This window comes from Pogoniulus pusillus, chromosome 41 (assembly GCF_015220805.1).
Source record: "Pogoniulus pusillus isolate bPogPus1 chromosome 41, bPogPus1.pri, whole genome shotgun sequence".
Classification (NCBI taxonomy): Eukaryota; Metazoa; Chordata; class Aves; order Piciformes; family Lybiidae; genus Pogoniulus; species Pogoniulus pusillus.
Window position 1 is genome coordinate 5,551,485 of NC_087304.1, and position 19,127 is coordinate 5,570,611.

Below are 19,127 nucleotides of genomic sequence, written 5' to 3' on the forward strand. Positions count from 1 at the left end.
CTGCTCAAGCTCTGCTGGGTCTCTGCATTAATCCTTGTGCCCAACCATCTGAGTTAGTGCTGCAGCATCTCAACCCCTGGTGCATTCCCAGAGCCTCTCTCTCTCTCTCTCTGCCATAACGCTGCTGCTCTCTGTAATTTTCCATTCCCGTGTCCCTGCCTTCCCAAGCCCTTGCTGTATCCATGAGTTCTCCCCTCTGATGGAGCCACATTTCAGTACCCCCATCACTGCTCTTAAACTGCCCATATTCCCAGCTTGGATCAATACCAATTTCTGCCACTTACTTGCCTACCTTTCAGCAAGCCCTTCTTTGTTCTGCATAGAAATAAAACTGTAACTGTACCTTGCCAGCAGAATTACTTTTTTAAACCTCCCCCCTCTGCTTCCTCCCCTCTATTCTTAGGTGGATTTTTTTTCTCTCCCCTTCTTCTTCTTCTTCTTTTTTTTTTTTTCCCCCCCTCTTCTCCAGGAGCAATTTTATGTAATTTGCAACTGTCTGACTGCAAATGAAAAGAGGCACAAAGCATTTCTGCGAAATATTGAAAAGCTGCCTGCTTTTCCCCTCAAATTTCACTTAGCAAGAGGCTTTAACTTGGTGTGTGATCACTGCGTGGCATTAATAACCTCTCCAGCTCCTTTCAGAACTCAGCAAAGTGAAGGCACAATCAGGAATCAAAGGAATGGGTTATTGAGATATAATATCGCTTCACCAAGCCAGGGAGGAGTGTGCCAGGGAGTGGGGAGAAGGTGAAACACTGCACTGCTGAGCTGCCTGGCAGCTGAAGAGGGCTCTAGGTTTAGGAAGGAGGCTAAGGGCTTGACTCATTCTGCTTTTCAGAGCCAAAGCATTTTGCCTCTCTTCAGCTTCCATGGCTCATAGAATAGAATCATAGAATCAGTAGTCAGGGTTGGGAGGGAGCACAAGGAGCAGGCAGTGCCAAGCCCCTGCCATGCCCAGGGACACCCTACCCTAGAGCAGGCTGCACACAGCCTCAGCCAGCCTGGCCTCAAACACCTCCAGCCATGGGGCCTCAACCACCTCCCTGGGCAACCCCTGCCAGGCTCTCACCACTCTCCTGCTCAACAACTTCCTCCTCACCTCCAGCCTCACTCTCCCCACCTCCAGCTTTGCTCCATTCCCCCCACTCCTGCCACTCCCTCACAGCCTCAAAAGTCCCTCCCCAGCTTTTTTGGAGCCCCCTTCAGATGCTGGAAGGCCACAAGAAGGTCCCCTGGGAGCCTCCTCTGCTCCAGCCTGCACAGCCCCAACTCTTTCAGGCTGTGCTCACAGCAGAGCTGCTGCAGCCTCTGAGCATCCTCCTGGCCCTGCTCTGGACACCTTCCAGCATCTCCACAGCCCTCTTGTCCCAGGGGCTCCAGAACTGGATGCAGTTGTGTGTCTTTGCCCAAGGCCTCTGGACTCAGGGCACAAAGGGAGCTGCTTTCTGTCTTGTTCCTCAGGCAGATCTGTCTCCAGCTCTGCTGAGTCTTTGGAGCTCACCAAGCTGCTCTATTTGGGCAGGCAGAGTGAGCTGTGCAGTTGCCCAGCCTGTCCCCAGCGAGCGAACCTGGGCAGTGCTGAATGGGATCTTGACACGTGCAGGATGGGAAGGGCAGAGAGCAGAAGCTTCCCAGGCTGCTTAGCAGGTGGTGCTGCTAAGGAGATGGCAAAGAAGGGGCCATGGGGCTGGTACTGCCTGCCTGCTGCACAGCACAAGTTGCTGTGAGCAGCGTGTGATGTGCTGTCCCCCTAGCACCAGGCTGATGGGCAAAGCTCATCCTGCTGTATGCCAGCCCTTTGGCTGTGCTGAGGGTGCTGTCCATATCTGAGGGACACCACAGTGTCCCTGGCACCAGGGCTCCCTGCCCACACAGCCACAAGGCAGGACCCAGCTAGCAGGAAGGGCACAGAATCATAGAAAGGCTCAGGTTGGAAGGGAGCTCAGAGTTTACTTCCTCCAACCTCCCTGCCGTGGGCAGGGACACCTCTCAGCTACACTCATCTGCTCACAGCCTCATCCAACCTGGCCTTGAACATCTCCAGACAGGAGATAGCCACAGGCACAACCTTCCTGGGCAGTTTATTCCAGAGTCTCACCACCCTCATACTGAAGAGCTTCTTCCTAAGATCCAGTCTACACCTACTCTCCCTCAGCTTCAAACCATTCCCCCTTGGCCTGTCTCTAGACAACCTCTTGAAAAGTCCCTCTGAAACCTTCCCAGAGGATCCCTTTGGGTATTGGAAGGCAGCTCTGAAGTCCCCCTGGAGCCTTCTCCTCTCCAGGCTGAACACCCCCAGCTCCCTCAGCCTATCCTCATCCAACAGTTCTGCTGGGGATACCAGAACTGGCTGCAGTGTTTGAGGTGGGGTCTCAGCAGAGCACAGCAAAGGGGCAGACCTGGTGGCCACCTTCCTCCTGATGCAGCCTAGGACACAGCTGCCTGCTGGGCTGCACGAGCACACTGCTGGCTCACACTGAGCTTCTCACTTGGCATCCTTTTAAGCTCCTGAGTAAGCCTGGGTGATCAGACACTTCTGCTAACTCACCCAGGATGAGCTTTACCTCTCTCTACTAGGAAGCTTCATCCTTCCTTCCTTCCCCAAAGGAAGATTCACACATTGATTACTTCCAGACTGCACTGAGAGCAACTCCCCAGCTCTGCAGGCAGCACAGGAGGTCAGACAAGATGATACACAGCTGCTGAACACCATCGTGCTTGCTATGAAACCAGGCTAACAAAACAGGGTACAAACTACCTCAGATCACCCAGCCAAGACCAACACATCAAAACTCTGCACCTAGAATCATAGAACCAAGCAGGCTGGAAGAGAGCTCCAAGCTCATCCAGCACAACCTAGCACCCAGCCCTGCCCAAGCACCAGACCATGGCACTAAGTGCCCCAGCCAGGCTTGGCTTCAACACCTCCAGCCACAGCCACTCCACCACCTCCCTGGGCAGCCCATTCCAATGCCAATCACTCTCTCTACCAACAATTTCCTCCTAACATCCAGCCTAGACCTCCCCTGCCACAGCTTGAGGCTGTGTCCCCTTCTTCTGTGCCTGGCTGCCTGGCAGCAGAGCCCAACCCCACCTGGCCACAACCTCCCTTTAAGAGTATGAGAATTATTCAAGTCTCTGTGAAGAACTTCCCACTAAAATGACCAGAGAGAGAGAGAGAATCTCACCACCTTGGTCACTGAAGGCCTCTCATTTCCAAAAGAGAGCCTAAAGTGATGAAGTGGTACAGTGCCAGCCTGAAAACAGACAGCACAGCTCATCTTCATCTTAATCCTGAAGCTTAATTACACCACATTGCTCATTAACTGTCTCCAGACAAACATGTTTGAAAGTACTCAGCTAGCACAGACTTCTTCCTATTCCCCAGCAGTTTCTTACACCTCCCTTAACATAAAAAGCAGCCTTCAGATCATCACATCTCAGCTAAATTGCTGCTTTAGACACTACTCCATGCAGCACAGGGTAACCAGGGAGAGCACACACAGCAGAGAGCCAAACAGGCAACAAAACTGAGGGCTTGGAGTGATAGGATGAGGGAAAATGGCTTAGAGCTGGAAGAGAGGAGGGGAGGAAGAAGTTCTTGACAGTGAGGGTGGGGAAACACTGGCACAAGGCTGCCCAGGGAGGTTGTGGAGCACAGAAGCACCCAATGTGATCAAAGATCACATTGGGTGCTTCTGTGCTCCACAACCTCCCTGGAGGACTTTAAGATCAGGTTGGACGAAGCCTTGAGCAATCTGGGGCTGCTGGGAGGTGTCCTTTCCAACCCAAACCATCTCAGGATTCTATGCCTCTATGAAATCACTTTGAAGCTGCTGAGTGTCACAGGAACAACCTTTCAGAGTCCCTCTACAGACTTGTAGATCTGCAGGGATCCTGCAGGAAGGCTGCAGAGACTTTTGCTGAGAGTGTCTGAGCCAGGCCAAGGGGGAATGGTTTGGAGCTGAGGCAGAGCAGGGTGAGACTGGAGCTGAGGAAGAAGTTCTCCAGTAGGAGAGTGCTGAGACTCTGGAAGAGGCTGCCCAGGGAGGTGGTGCAGTCCCCATCCCTGGAGGTGTTTAAGAGGAGAGTGGGTTTGGTGCTTGAGGCTATGGTCTAGTGATGAAGGATGCTGGGATGAAGGTTGGACTGGATGATCCTGGTGGCCCTCTCCAACCATAGTGATTCATAGTGATTAGATGTTGTGCTGAGGGCTTTGGTTTGGTCAAGGACTTGTCAGTGTGAAGCTAATGATTGGACTCAAGGAGCTTGAAGACCTTTTCCAACCTAAGCAATTCTGTGATTCTGTGAACAAGTAAGGAGCAGGATGTGTGTGGAGGTGCTGAAGGCAGCTGGGAGGGAAGCTATCTGGAACTGCATGGGTTAAAAAGGAAGCCTCATGGTTAAGAATTTCTAAGCCATCTCCAGAGAGCTCTGGTTTACATGAATTATTCTGCTGCCTTCAGCTCTCAGGGCCTCCTGTGAGCTTCTGTCTACAAGTACCCAACGCCTCTGCCTACTCACCTCTAAATGAATCCTTACAACATGCATGATCAACCCCCTCAGAGCAGCAAGGGAAGTGCCCAGCCAAAGCTCTCAAATCATACCAAAATGGGAACAGCAACAATTCAGAACTGCTTTCAGCTCACCAGCAGGGAGGCAGAGGAGTCCCCTGCAAGCAGGGACCTGATCCACAGCGCCTGACCTCCTGCAATCCCTCCTGCACTTTGCTCCTACTGCCAGCTGTGGAGTGAGCAGGATCCCAGAACAGACCACAGCTCATTCAGCAGTCTTGGTCTCACCTGTAGAATCCATTTGTCTTCCAAACAATGGGAAGTGGCAAGAGTTATAGTTTTGGGGGTTGGGGGAGTTTGGTGTTTTGGGGGAGGAGGGGAGAAGGAATTAGCTGGGTTCTTCCTCTGAGACATTGATCCAACTCAGCCACTGCACTACCAGTCATCAAAATGACCAAAAATGACCCAAAAAGTCCTGCACAGAACCACCCAAGAAACTGCTGCAATACCCTTGCAGGGCACTAACAGACTGGGAGAGGAGGCAGCAGCAAGTTCTGCACACCTGGAGCAAAAGGGTCTGGGACTTGGTCTTGTCTCCTGCCAGCTTTCAGTGCAGGCTGGGCCCACTCACTTCACCCCAACGGCTACAGCTCCCTAGGGACAGGGACAGACAACTGAAGATGTCACAGCACAGAGACCAAAGAGCCAGAGAGAGAGAGGCTTGGCTGGAGCTACAGTGGGCAGCCTCAGCAAGGTGCCAAAGAGCAGCAGCTCTGGCTCTGGCTCCCACAGCCTTGCTCTAAGCCTCAAACTACGCTTCTCTTTCCCAAGCAGAGCCACTTCTCACCCTCACTCCCTCCTCCCTGACAATCCCCATGGCAGGAACTCCAGGCACTTACCCCTGGCAAAGTCTTCTGTTCATGCAGTGCTGTCTGGGCTTTGATGGCAGAGTCTCTGGCACAGTATGTGAGGAAGGCGCAACCTGCAGTGGACACAGCAAGCATCAGGTTAGACATGCAACTGCAGGTGCAGGTCAGCACATCACTCTCTGGCAACAGCAGGTTACCCAAGTAGCAGAACTGCAGGTGCTGCCCTGCTCCAGCAGCTCTCCATCACAACATTTCTGCTCAGGTCCAGAGGAAGTGCCTAGGACAGCCCTGGGGTGAGACTGTGTCAACAAGGGGTGAAGGGGGAAGGCTTGCTAATTAAAGGTGAAAATGTTATGGCAGGAAGATTCCAAGGCAAAAGACAAAGAAACAACATTAAATGGCTGGGGGGGCCTCATCCAAGGTCTGTCAAAGTGATGGAAGGGATCCCAGTGAATCCATTGGGTTTGAAATGGGTGTTGAATAAGGTGGGAAACAACAGGGGAGCGAAACACAACAAGCTAATGCTGCCTGTGGGAGAAACAGCCCCAAACACAAGGGATCAGAGAAGATGCCAGGCCCAGCATGGTTAATGGTACCAGAAAGAAAAAGGCAAGGGAAGAAGAAAAGTATCTGGGATTTTAGGCTCCTATGAAAGCTCCACAGCTCAGATCCATGGAACCATGGAAAGCTGCGGAAGCAAAGCCCATCCCATGTGCACAAACACAGCAAGGGAAACACAGAGGGCAGAAAGCAGAATGCACTCTGCAAGGGCCCAGCTCAAGAAGTGAGATGAAAAGCACAAGGAAAAGGCCAAATCTTGACATTCTTAGTCCAGCTTTGAACCAACATCTTAAGCCTAAGACTGAAGGCAAGAGAGGAGGGGAGGAATTGTAACCCCTTCCGCAAGAGGAGGGATTGTCTTTGGGTGCTCTGATGCTAAGAATAATCAAATGCAACTAAGCAAAAGGGTGGGGGAAAAAAAAAGACATTTTTTGGCTGGTTATCAAGAACCATTTCCTAGCAGAGAGAGATTTATTAGACTGTGGAATGATCTCCCCAGGGAAGTGCCTGGAGCTCTGTCACTTGAGTTGTTTCAGATGAGGATGGGCAAAGCGCTGGAGAATAGACTCGAACGCTAGAATGGATCTGACCCCTTCACTCGTCCTGCTCCTATCCACAGTGGCATCTCCCATCCTCAGCACAGGCAGGATGTGGCCCTTCAGCTTGTTGCTAAATGTCCCTCTCTACACTGCAGTGCTGGGGCTGCAGATGCATTGTCAAGGCCTGGAGAGCTCTGTTCTTTCCACCCACCTGCTTGGGGTACTCCAAACCTGCTTCAGCTTTCCATAGATCCAGAAGTGGGTGGAGGGCAGGGGCTGGGCAGGTCTCTCCCCTGCACCCTTGAGTGACTTCATGGGACACAATACTTTTAGGCCACGTGGAAAGCAGCTACTCATAGAATCACAGAATGGGTTAGGGACCTGAAGGATCAGCCAGTTCCAACCTCCTTGCCATAGGCAGGGACACCTCCCACTAGAACAGGTCACTCAAGGTCTCATCCAACCTGGTGCTGAACACCTCCAGGGAGGTTGTGGAGAACAGAAGATCTAAGATCCCATTCTGTGCTCCACAACCACCCTGGGCAACCTGTGCCAGTGTCTCACCACCCTCACTGCAAACAACTTCTTCCTAACATCCACATTCAATCTCCCCTCTGCCACTTCAAACCCATTCCTCCTCCTTCTGTCACTCCCAGACCTTGTCAATAGTCCCTCCCCCGCCCTCCTGTAGCCCACTTCAGATCCTGGAAGGCCACTCCAAGGTTTCCTCCAAGCCTTCTCTTCTCCAGGCTGCAAAGCCCCAACTCTCTCATCCTGAACTCATAGGAGAGGTTTAGAACAGAAAACTCTGAAGGCAGGAGCTGGGAATGAGCAATTTATTCCAGCAAGAGTCTTAGTGTGCCCTATCCATGTGCAATGAAGACATCATCCTTGTCTCAGGAGAATTAGCCAGCAAATCTAAGAAAGCTAAGGACAGGAGAGGAATAAATCTAAGGGCACCTACCTGCTGAGCCAGGCACTCAAACCCAGGCCCTGAGCCCCCATGCCAGTGCTCAGGACCTGAGGCAGCACACACTGGCAGCTCAAACCCTTCAGTCCATGGGAGAATAAGGATTTCAAGGAGCAGCACTTAGTGGGAATAAAGAGACACAGTCCTCACAGAGGGGCAAAGTTGTCAAGCAAACCTCTGTCATCCTGGCAGATCAGGGATTTGGAAAGCTCAGCATCCACTCCCCCCCAAAAAGGTGCCATAAATGCCCTCCCCAGAGCCCTCCAGACCTCCTCCTCCCGACAGCAAAGGCAGCCCAAAGCACTGCTCCTCTTTTAGGTGCTCAGGTATCTGTACCAAGAGGCAGCAGGCTCTGGAGACAGACACATCCTGCAGCTAGGGAGCCTGAAAGCATCCCACTTGAGCCTCCTGGTTTCACTCCCAGGGCACTCCTTGCTGCTGCTCTGCTTTTAAAGGATATGGATATTTGCTCAATAGGAGCCACCTTGTCCTCTGTCACAGCACTGAGGTAGCCTTTAATTAGAATCACAGATTCATAGAACCAGTCAGGGTTGGAAGGGACCACAAGGATCAGCCACTTCCAACCCTCCTGCCATGCCCAGGGACACCCTACCCTAGAGCAGGCTGCACACAGCCTCAGCCAGCCTGGCCTCAAACACCTCCAGCCATGGGGCCTCAACCACCTCCCTGGGCAGCCCCTGCCAGGCTCTCACCACTCTCCTGCTCAACAACTTCCTCCTCACCTCCAGCCTCACTCTCCCCACCTCCACCTTTGCTCCATTCCCCCACTCCTGCCACTCCCTCACAGCCTCAAAAGTCCCTCCCCAGCTTTTTTGTAGCCCCCTTCAGATCCTGGCAGGCCACAAGAAGGTCACCTGGGAGCCTCCTCTGCTCCAGCCTGCACAGCCCCAACTCTTTCAGCCTGTGCTCATAGGAGAGGTCCTCCAGCCCTCTGAGCACCCTCCTGGCCCTGCTCTGGACACACTCCAACAACTCCACATCCTTCTTGTAATGTAATTACACCATGCCTGGGCTGGACTGGGACAAACAAGCCTATGGGCACAGGACAGCTCTGGCTGCTGCTCCATCTCTGCACTTTCAGAACCATAGAATCAAGCAGGTTGGAAGAGAGCTCCAAGTTCATCCAGTCCAACCTAGCACCCAGCCCTGGCCAAACACCAGACCATGGCACTAAGTGCCCCAGCCAGGCTTGGCTTCAACACCTCCAGGCACAGAGACTCCACCATCTCCCTGGGCAGCCCATTCCAATGCCAATCACTCTCTCTGAACACTCAGCTCGTTCACTTCATCTCCTCCTTGCTTACCAAATGGAAGGAATCTGGGAGGCTGTGCTGGCTGTGGCAAAGGAGGGAGCTAAAGAGATCAAATACATTCTTTGGAAAACACAATTACTGCCCTCCACAGCCAGATGTTTTGGAGGAGGGAGGCAGCAGCCAATTCTCTTCTCTTTGCAGAGTGCTGGTTAGAAACACAGAAAGGAAGGGGTTGGAGGAACATTACACTGAGGAAACAAATAGTTGGGTAAAAGAACCTTCATTCCTGAAGAGACATTACCTCCTGCAAAGCCACTCTTCAGCTCTTCCTCAGCAGCACTAACTTCAGCAAGTGAAGCACCAGGCACTTGCTACAGCCTCCCTGTGCCCCCTGCCCAAGCCCAGGTGCTTGAAGCTCACAGAAATTCCAAAGGCTCAAGGAAAACCAAGGTTGTTTTTTCCCCAGCTAGTGAGGGTCTCTCTGCTGTGGCAGCATCCTGCCTCCTGTGTCTTTCATGGGCTCCTCAGGCTCCTGAAAAATTTGCAGCCTGACAAGACTCACCCAGGGATCCACTCAGCAGGGAGGAAGGAGATGTCCACCGAGGTGCAGAGGGGCCTGTCACTCTCACTTGGCTTCTTCACTTCCACATGTCCTGCTTTAGTTAACAACAAACCAGGGCTGACAGGCTTATGACCCTTTGGGCACTTCTAACACCAAGTCAGTTATGCCTGCTCAGACATCAGACACTGTGTTAAAAACTGCTCAGGGTGTTAAAAAGGACCTAGGCTCTGGGCCAGCCAGGTGCTGTGGATGATCCATGCACAGAGCAGGGAAGCAGAACAGTCCCCAGAGCACTGGCTGTAAAACCAAGACACTGCAAGTCATAAACAGGGGAACTTGGAGTGGAATTACTGCTGGACAGTGAGAGCCTGGACCAGGTTGAAAAGGGACAGGGACCTGCTGGAGAGGGTCCAGCAAAGGGCTAGGAGGATGATGAGGGGACTGGAGCACTGCCTGAGGAGGAGGCTGAGAGTCCTGGGGCTGCTTGGTCTGGAGAGGAGAAGACTGAGAGGGGATTGAATCAATGTTTATCAGTAGCTGAGAGCTGGGGGTCAGGAGGGGGGGACAGGCTCTGCTCACTGCTCCCTGGCACAGGACAAGCAGCAATGGATGGAAGCTGCAGCACAGGAGGTTCCAGCTCAGCACAAGGGACAACTTCTTGCCTGGAAGGGTCCCAGAGCCTGGCACAGGCTGCCCAGAGAGGTTGTGGAGTCTCCTTGTGTGGAGCCTTTCCAGGCCTGTCTGGATGTGTTCTGTGTGCCCTGAGCTGGATTGTGTGGTCCTGCTCTGGCAGGGGAGTTGGACTGGATGATCTCTTTGGATCCCTTCCAACCCCTGACATCTGTGATCCTGTGATCCTCAGTGACCACGGAACCATTATCTGCTCCCTCCAAGAACTGAGTGACTCATCCACTTTTATATGGTGTCTGAGTCCAGGCTGTGATTGTTCTGTTGATACAGTGAAGCAGATATTAAATTCTGACCCCATCTGCAGGGGTCCAGGTGATTAGAAATCCTAAGATCACTTGCATGATCAATTCTGTAGTACTTACAGACTGCACTACAATGGTTCTGCTGGCAGAAATCCTCTGCCACCTTCATCATAAATTCTCTGCTACACTAATCATAAAAATTCTATTCAGGAAAAAAGAAAGGAAGAGAGAAAGAAAAAGCTTTAAGTGTAAACTATGACTTAGTGCCATCAGCATTCTGCCAAGGATCTCTACAGAATCTCTGTGCCTCCTTAGTGTTGAGTGACACCACCCTACTCCCACTGGCTCAAGGAGGGTTTCCAGCTCCCTGTAAACAGAACCCAGCCCAGTTCCACTTGCAAGAGACTGCAGCAAAAGAAGAGGAGGGGAAAAGAAAGAGGAGATATTCTGTGCCTGATCCTCCCTACAAACCACACATTGACTCTGGGATTTATAGTCCCTTCAGATCCTAAATGTGACTCCAGACATCAGCAGTCTAAAGCCTTGAGCAAGAACAGGCTGTCAGTGTGCAGAGGAGTGGGGTCTCCAGATTCAGCTCAGCATTAGGAATCACATCAAATGCCTGGGCAGGGGAAGCATGGAGGCGGCAGGGAGCTTATCTACAAGCCTGCAGAAGCCGAGGCAGAACTCGGCTGCCAGTGAGGCAAGTTAGGCTGAGGCTTTTATCACCTCCTTGTCCTTTTTGGCAAAGCCACCCATCTGTCCCCACCTCGTATGCTGCTCCACGTGCCCTGGGAGAGGGCTGCTCCCCTCCCTGCCATTCCCCTGCAGCTCAGCATCTCGCCCTCCGAAAACCCTCTTCGCTTTCCCTACACCACAGCCACTGCTGGGAAACCCATCCAGGAGAGCAGAGTTGACACTCAGGGAGGAACTGCCTCCTGCCCAATCCTGCCACACCAGGCCAAAAATTTCCACTTGATTTTTCTTTTTTTTTTTGCCCTGCTTGGTTTCCTCCAACCCATTCCAAAAGCCTGTTCATATGGCTCCCTGCTTTTCCCAGGAAAATATTAGCTTTAAGACAAACACTGCCATTAACATGCAAATGTAGCTGTGATTAACATAAATAGAAAAACTGCCTCATGAATAATATTAGGAGGCTGGAACAGCATCAACCAGCAGCAGTCAGGGTGCTGAGCCATGGGCAGGCACTAAGAAAACCATTTTGTAACAGTGCTCATCTTTTGAGCAGGCCTGAAGGGTCCTGCTCTGCCTCCAGTGAATTCATCAGTCCTCAGCATCCAGCCAGCGTGCTCTTAGCTCTGGGGCTCTCAGACCTTGCAGCCCAATTCGCACCCTCCTGCCCCTGGCAGGCCTTTTCCACCCTTCCCTTCTCCCTGGGAACAGAGGCAGCTGCTCAGCTCCACGGCAAGCTGCAAGAGACTGCAAGAGGAGCTGCTGGGCTTTACCAGCAGTGCTGGCTCCTCACTCAACTGCTTCTCCCAATTTAGGGAAAGAAAGGGAAAAAAAGCAGATGGAAGCTGCTAGTGAGGTGTCAATCAGATCTCACTGCAGATCTGGGAACACAGGGAAGAGAAAACTGAATCTGCTGTTACAACTGCCCCAGAAAGATTCTGGCTTCTGTACGGCACAGGAACGAGGGCAGAGTTGTTCGGATCTGTCAAAGCCTCCCCTGGGCAGGGGCTGCCAAGGTCTGGCCAGCTCCTGTTCAGTGCTTCAGGGCACCATGGCATCTAGGTGAGGCCTGGCATCTTCCAGGCCCACTGATGCTAAGGGGAGCAGCAGCTCCTCACCATGTTGGCCTTCATGCATGGAGCCTAAGATAGTGCTGCCAGAACCAGGGAAGGATGGGGTCAGGGCTGGCTGCACTGGGGGGGGAGGTGTCTCATTTCTTTGCTGCTTGCTAAACCCCTACCCCATCCTCACAGAGGGAGGTGCACCACCTATTTCCAAACCAGATCGAGGGGCCAGGTGTAAACCCCTGCCACCAAAAAAAGGCATCCCAACCTTTCACCTGGTACGGAACAGGGAGGGGCTGAGCGAAGGGGCACGGAAAGGGCTGCACAAGAGCCACCAGAAGAACCTACACATCTCAACTGCCTTTGCCGGGCAGAGCAGAGCACCGACGGCCTCTGGCCAGCACCTGCAGCAGCTGAAACGTGACACATCTAAAAGGCTAGCTTTATTTTGCTGCAGGAATCCTGCATTTAACAGCAAGTTAACGTCACAGAGATCTGGCTAATACCAGTGCTGCCCCCTCTAATTTCCATATCTAAGTGGCAGATCCCTAGAACCTGTCTCCTGCCTGGAACCCATGCTCAGACCACACAGTCTATATTTAATATGTCAACTGAAATGAAATGTGCAATTGCCTCTTGCCTCAGGCCCATTCTGCTGCCTGCTGGCTTCGAAACCTAGCAACTCCCTGTCAGACGGCAGCAGGTTTGGACTCAGGCCCCTGCACACACAAGCACCTGACATTTTGAGTCGGGGGTCCCAGGCTTAGCTCACCTAAACCAAACCAGCCCAGCTCCCACTGGCTTCATTGAGGAAGTGTTTTTCCTTTTGTGCTGGGCTTAGATTTGCCCTTCTCTTTAAAGCCATGGTCTAGTGGTGCTGGAGGTGCTGTCTGGAAGGTTGGATGTGATGATCTTAGGAGGTCCCTTCCGACCTGAAGGATTCTCTGATTATTTTTCTCTTCTCCCCTTCCCTCTCCGTTCAGTTTTGGACAATTCAGGTTGCCACAACACTCTCAGTTTCCTCCTAAATCTGAAATCAGAGGCGCCAGGACCCAATGCAATTCCCACTCCTTCCAGAGCACATCCACACCCCGGCCCCGTCGTGGATGGGTTTAGGGCACAAAGGCCCAGGCTGAGCACTGACAGGTTTCAGGGCACTTGCTGTAGGTTCCCTTGCAGACTTTTTCTACCTGTGCCAGGCAGTGTTGCTGCAATCACTCTCTCACATCACCCGGCAGCCGGGCTCGGTGAATTCCCATTCATGGGTGGAGCTGTGGCGAGCACAAGATCCCAAACACCTGCTGGAGGTGGACCACAGCTGCTCCACAGAAGGAGTCAACATCCTGAACGCAAAAAGCTTTTCGAAACACAGCCTCCCAATGCCATACTAAGCGCAGCCAAATAACCCTCCTCAAACTTTTCAGCATTCGCTTAGGTCTGTCAGCAGCGAAGGAGCCCTCACGCAGCCCAGGCGAGCATCACCAAGGGCTTTCATCTAGCCGAAACGCCACTGGCAGCAGCAGATTTGCGGCTGATACTCTTTGTTAGGCGGCTCTGAAGCCTGTAGCGCCGTGCTCCTGCCTGGGTGTTGGTCCGAGAGCCCAGCGAGGGTGGCTGGCGGCTCACCGAGGGCTCCCCTTCCAGCCCCAGCTCCAGCCCGCTCCGCTCTGCATCTCGCCGCCTTTGTCACAGCATCCCGCGCACCGCCGCCGGGCCCCGAGCTGCGGCGGGGTGCCGGGACCCGGGGGGACTTGCGCGGGCATGGTCGGGGGCCGCGGGGATCTGGCGGGGGAACGCTGAACCCCACCCGGGCCGAGGCGCCGGTCCCCCACCCCACGGAGGGCACCGAGGATGCAGAGCCCTTCCCGGGCAGCGGATCGCGGGCTGCCGAGGCAGAAGCGGCGAGACGGAGCCGGCGAGGCAGAGGCAGCGCGTCGCGGCGGGTCACGCGTGGACCGACCCGAGGGCGGGCGGGGGCCGGTGGGACTCGCCGCCCTTTGTGCACGCCCCGGGAAGCGGTCTAAGGCCGTGCCGTGCGGGGCCGGGCTCACCTTTGTGCATGCCGGTGTAGCGGTCCTTGAGCACGGTGAGCTCGTAGATCTTGCCGAACTGCTCGAAGAGCGGCTTGAGGTCCTTCTCCTCCAGGTTGCGCGGGATCTGCCCCACGAAGAGCTTGATGGCATCCAGGTCCTTCATGCTGTCGGGCTGCGCGGGGGGCTCCGCGCCGCCGCTGCTGCTCATGGGGGAGGCTCGGCGCGGCGGCTGCGGCGCTGGCGGGAGCGGGAGCGGCGGCGGCGGCTGCCTCCTCGCCTCGCCCTCGGTGAGTCTGGCCATGCCCCGCGCCCGGCGCGGCTGCGGGCGGGCGGGCAGACGGGGGAGGCAGCGCGGCTGGGAACGGCCCCGCCGCCAGCGCCGCCGCCGCGGCGCCACAAAGAGCCGCGCCGCAGCGCCCCCTGCGGGCCCGAGCCGGCCGCCGGGAGCGGGGCCGGGGTCCCCGCAGGGGCTGGCCGGAAGGCGAAGGTTCTGGAGCGTCTCCAGAGGAGAAGGCAAGGCGCTGAGGAGGCCTCGGCGTGCAATAAGTTATGGGAGAAGGGGAAGCAGCATGCCTCGGTTACCGGTGGGTCTCGCCCTACTGGAGGGGCGCAGCATCGGTGGGGAGCTGCTGCACGGAGACTACAGCGGGAGCCAGCGGAGCGGCCGAGGGTGAAGCTGAGGGGAGGCAGCTTGCAGAGGTGAAGCCATCCCCCAGAGCTGGCTTTAGATAGCCCAGAGCAAGAGGAACGGCCAGCGGTTCATCCCGGCACCGGCTCACGGATGGCAGCAAATGCCCTGCGGGGGTGGTCAAAACAATGGAAGGAAAACAACTGCAGAGTGGCAAACCCACCGGAGCTGCTCTGCCGTGGCAAGGTGGCACAGCCGAGAGCATGGTCAGAGGGTGAAGCACCTCTCCTATGGGGACAGGCTGGGAGAGATGAGGTTGTGCAGCCCAGGGAAGAGAAGGCTCTAGGGAGACCTTAAAGCAGCCTTCCAGTACCTGAAGGGGACAACAGGACAGATGGAGAGGGACTTTCGACGAGGGCTTGCAGTCAGAGGGTGAGGGGCAATGGCTTTGAGCTGGAAGATGGGAAGGTGCAGACTGGAGATCAGGAATAAACTCTTTCCAGTGAGGGTGAGAGAGACACTGGAATAGGTTGCCCAGGGAGGTTGTGGATGCTCCCTTCCTGGAAGTGCTCAAGCCCAGGTTGGACAGGGCCTCAGGCAACCTGGTCTAGTGAGAGGTGTTCCCACCCATGGCAGGGAGATTGGAACTAGATCATCTCTAAGACCTCTGCCAAGCCAAACCGTTCTGCCTGAGGGGAGGTTGTAGCCAGATGGAGTTGGGCTCTGCTCCCAGGCAAGCAGCAACAGAACAAGGGGACACAGTCTCAAGTTGTGCCAGGGCAGATTCAGGATGGATGTTAGGAGGAAGTTGTTGTCAGAGAGAGTGATTGGCATTGGAATGGGCTGCCCAGGGAGGTGGTGGAGTCGCTGTCCTTGGAGGTGTTCAAGCAAAGCCTGGATGGGGCACTTAGTGCCATGGTCTAGTTGATTGGATAGAGATGTGGGATAGGTTGGAGTGGATGAGCTTGGAGGTCTCCCAAGCTGGCTGATTCTATGATTAGACAAGCCAGAGATACAGATAGATCACACAGGTGCCCACACAACTAGAAGACCACTGAAGAACATCAAGGCAAGCAGCAGGTACACTGGATTGGCAAGTCTGAAGCCTCAAGTATGCCTGGGCTGGCAGCATAAGGATGAATTATTCTTAGCTGGATGGAGCTATGGCACTTCAGACCTTCAAGGCAGAGATGTGACGCAGAGATGGGCTCATGACCAAGGAGCCTGACCACAGACACTGTCACAGAAGTCATCCATGAATGGAAAATGTGCACTGCAATTAAAGCCAAGAGTTAAAACCTGTGTGGCATGGAGGGCATCAGTTGAACTGTAAGGAGAGGCCTGGCACATGGACTACCTGCCCTCCATGGACATGCCAAGGCAAAACCCATGTGCTTATTCTGGTGGTCACTACCAGGTGGCTGGAAGCATATCATGCCCCAAGCCACTGCCCATAACACTGTCCTGGCCTCAAGGAGAAAAATCTTGTGGTGACAAGAGATAGCAACACCTCACCTTCTGGCCAGTGCATGAGAGGACCCAGCAGAAGGCACAGCACCCTTATCCTGGGGGAGGTTTTGGGGTCTCAGCTGCAGAGCCACTGAAAGCCTGGGAGAAGGGGGAGAGCTCTGAGCACCCACAAATAGACCCTGCCTGCTCAGCAGGAGTGGGAGGATCAGGTTTGTAGGACCTGGTGCTTCTCTCAAAAGGACAAGTTGTCATCAGCTGTCAGGAAATTCAGCATCAGAGCCTCTTCCAACATGAGAGCTTGCTCTGGTACTGCTAATAAAAGGGAGTGAAGAATCTGTAACAGGGCACTGAGCACAGCCACCAGCGCCAGTCCTGGACCGTGCTTAGCTGTGGTGATGGGAAGTGCTAAGCAGCTCCATGGCTACAACCCCAGCCAAGTCTCTCTGCAGTCACCCCCTTTTTCTTTTGAGAAGCTCAGCTCTCCCCTAAATATAGCTTGGCAGAAGCATTTCCAGCTAGGTCCCCTTCAGACTGTGCTAGGTGGCCAGAAGCTGGCTGCATATCCACGCTGAAGCAGCCATTATTGCTGCCAGGGTCTGATCTGCCTCCTCCTGCCAGGCTGGGGGTTGCTCTCCCCCCAGCTCCCCCAGTTCCGAGCAGGGCACGGCCGCGCTCCGAGCGGTACAGCCCAGGTGGTCCACGCTGGCTCCCTCCTGCTCCACCTCTCCCAGGCTGAGGTGATGCTGAGGCACAGCACAGCACTCCCAAAGCTCCACCAGGAGCAGCTGCCCTCAGCAGCGCAGCTGCAGGGACGCAGCCCAGCCCCGCTCTGCCACCCACGGGCACGCATCGCCTGCGGCTCCCGGAGGGCATCGGCTCCGCGCAGCTCCTCTCGCCACGCCATCCATCGCGGCCCGGCAGCCTGCCCCCGCGGCCCTGGAGATGAATGGGCTTCTGCGCCCTCCTGCTGGGCGGAGGGAGGGGATGTGTTTGCTTGATTGTTTGCAGGGAGAGCCTTGGCAGAGCCAGGTGCTCGGCTCTGCTGAGCATGCCAGGCCCGAGGCTTTACAAAGGACTGCGGTGCAGGCACAGCTCGGCCTTTCTCCCCCTTCGCTTTGTCTCTCAGCTGGGAGCTCGCTGCCGGCTCCCGCTAGCCTTGCCCTGCATCCTGCAGATAGAGGCAGCAAGCGGAGGAGGGGACCCTCCAACACACATCCCCAGTGCGACAGCTCCCTGCTCCCACACAGCAGCCCAATTCAGCAGGCTGGCCTCTTGCCTACTCCCCAAGTCCCTTCCTCCTTCCTCTCCATAGTGCCTCTCACGCAGCTCACTTCACACTGGCTCAATCGCAGCCTAGATCTGCTGTGCTTCGTGTTACCCACGCAGGTAAAGGGCTGGCTCTGGGCCTTTGCAACAGGAGATGCTTGCAGCAGACTTCAGTGCTGGCTGTAGAGGAAAGGCAAGGAAAAAGAGGATGACTATCAAGGGAAGAAGAGGGGGCCCACTGCTAGGGAACAGAGAGAAGAACTAAGAGTACCGTTCACGTATGAGCACCCATCTGGCTCCCGGGCTAAAGCCATGGCAAGAATGACAAATGACCCTGCAGAATCAGAAGGTACAATGCTGGCACTGTGGATTCATTCCCTCTTCTCTCATGCTCAGCAGAGAATCTCAACCCTTCTCTAAGCTGCAGTTCTGGAGCCTTCATCCTCCAGCCCTGGCTCTTCTCCCCACCTGTGTGGACCTCCCACGACACTTAGCAGGGTGAGCACAAGAGGCTGGAATCTTCTTCCAGGCTTTTCATTGAAATGGACTCAAAAAGGTCCTCAGCTTTTTGCAGCCTGAAGCCATTGCAAGGTGTCTCAAGACTCTTTGCTGTCACTCTGAGAAAGCAGAGCTCCCCATGCTGCTCAAACTTGCTGCTTCCATCTCTTGCAGGAGACTGGCAGCATTCTGCCATCTCTTTGGAAGCCACAGGTGCATCAGCTGGGAAGCCTAGGAGGAGTCAAGCTGTTCCCCTTTTTAACAGCTGCCAACAGGTGAGACAGACTTAGAAACCAATAAACCTTTATCACAACAGCAACAAACCTCACCTTGGATGAATCAGGGCTAAGCAAGTAAGAGTTTTCAAGCACCTTTCCATGCCTAGCCTGCTTTTTCCATGTCGGTTGTTGCAGCACAGGCTGCTTTAGGCTTATGTTACAGCCAACTGGACCCTCTGCCTCAGGTAGAAAAAGTCTATTTAGAAGGAAAGATACATCCCATATCTTTTAGAGTCCACGAATGGGCATATTCTAATCTGCAGCAGAAGGGAGGGGGGGGGAAAGAGAACAGACATGGAAAATACTGTTGGAAAAAATAGAACAGCTGTCAATCAGCACCTGGGAAGAGTTTACAGAGCCAGACAGAGAATTACATACCACAGTAACAGGATTAAGGGGTAGATAAAAGATAGTCATAGCACCAAGAGAGAGTGAAAAAGGGAAGTGAGAGGTCAGCTTTGTAGATGAAGAAGAAACATGTTGCACCTATCACGGAGGAGACTGCAAGGGAGAGCCAGAAGGGGCACAGCAGAGCTCAGATGCATGATTCACAGAGGATGAAGGAACAGATTCTGCCCAGACCTGGGATGCTGCTTCCAAAAAGAAGCACTAAAAGAAAACCACATCGTGTCCTGGGCTGCAGCAAGAGAAATGTGGCCAGCAGGGCAAGGGAGGGGATTCTGCCCCTTGGCTCTGCTCTCCTCAGACCCCACCTGGAGTCCTGTGTGCAAGTCTGAAGCCCCCAACACAAGCAGGACATGGAAGTGTTGGAGCCAGTGCAGAGGAGGCCACTAAGATGCTGAGAGGGCTGCAGCAGCTCTGCTCTGAGGACAGGCTGAGAGAGTTGGGGCTGTGCAGCCTGGAGAAGAGAAGGCTTGGAGGAGACCTTGGAGTGGCCTTGCAGGATCTGAAGTGGGCTGTGAAGGGACTACTGACAAGGTCTGGGAGTGACAGAAGGAGGAGGAATGGGTTTGAA

The 19,127-nt window shown here is 54.4% G+C and overlaps 1 protein-coding gene across 3 annotated transcripts in view; it reads right to left on the bottom strand.

Moving 5' to 3' along the window:
• The window catches only part of CELF5 (CUGBP Elav-like family member 5), a 50,438-nt gene extending 36,097 nt beyond the window's left edge, over positions 1 to 14,341 (bottom strand). For 2 of the 3 annotated variants that reach the window (XM_064175082.1, XM_064175080.1), the window contains exons 1-2: positions 14,030 to 14,341; positions 5,414 to 5,496 (exon numbers count right to left, since the gene is read on the bottom strand). In XM_064175082.1, the coding sequence (XP_064031152.1) occupies positions 5,414 to 5,496; positions 14,030 to 14,312 (366 nt within the window). In that variant the 5' untranslated portion in view covers positions 14,313 to 14,341. The remainder of the gene's footprint in view (positions 1 to 5,413; positions 5,497 to 14,029) is intronic. The other variant, XM_064175081.1, reaches the window with a different exon arrangement.
• Positions 14,342 to 19,127: the final 4,786 nt, after the last annotated feature.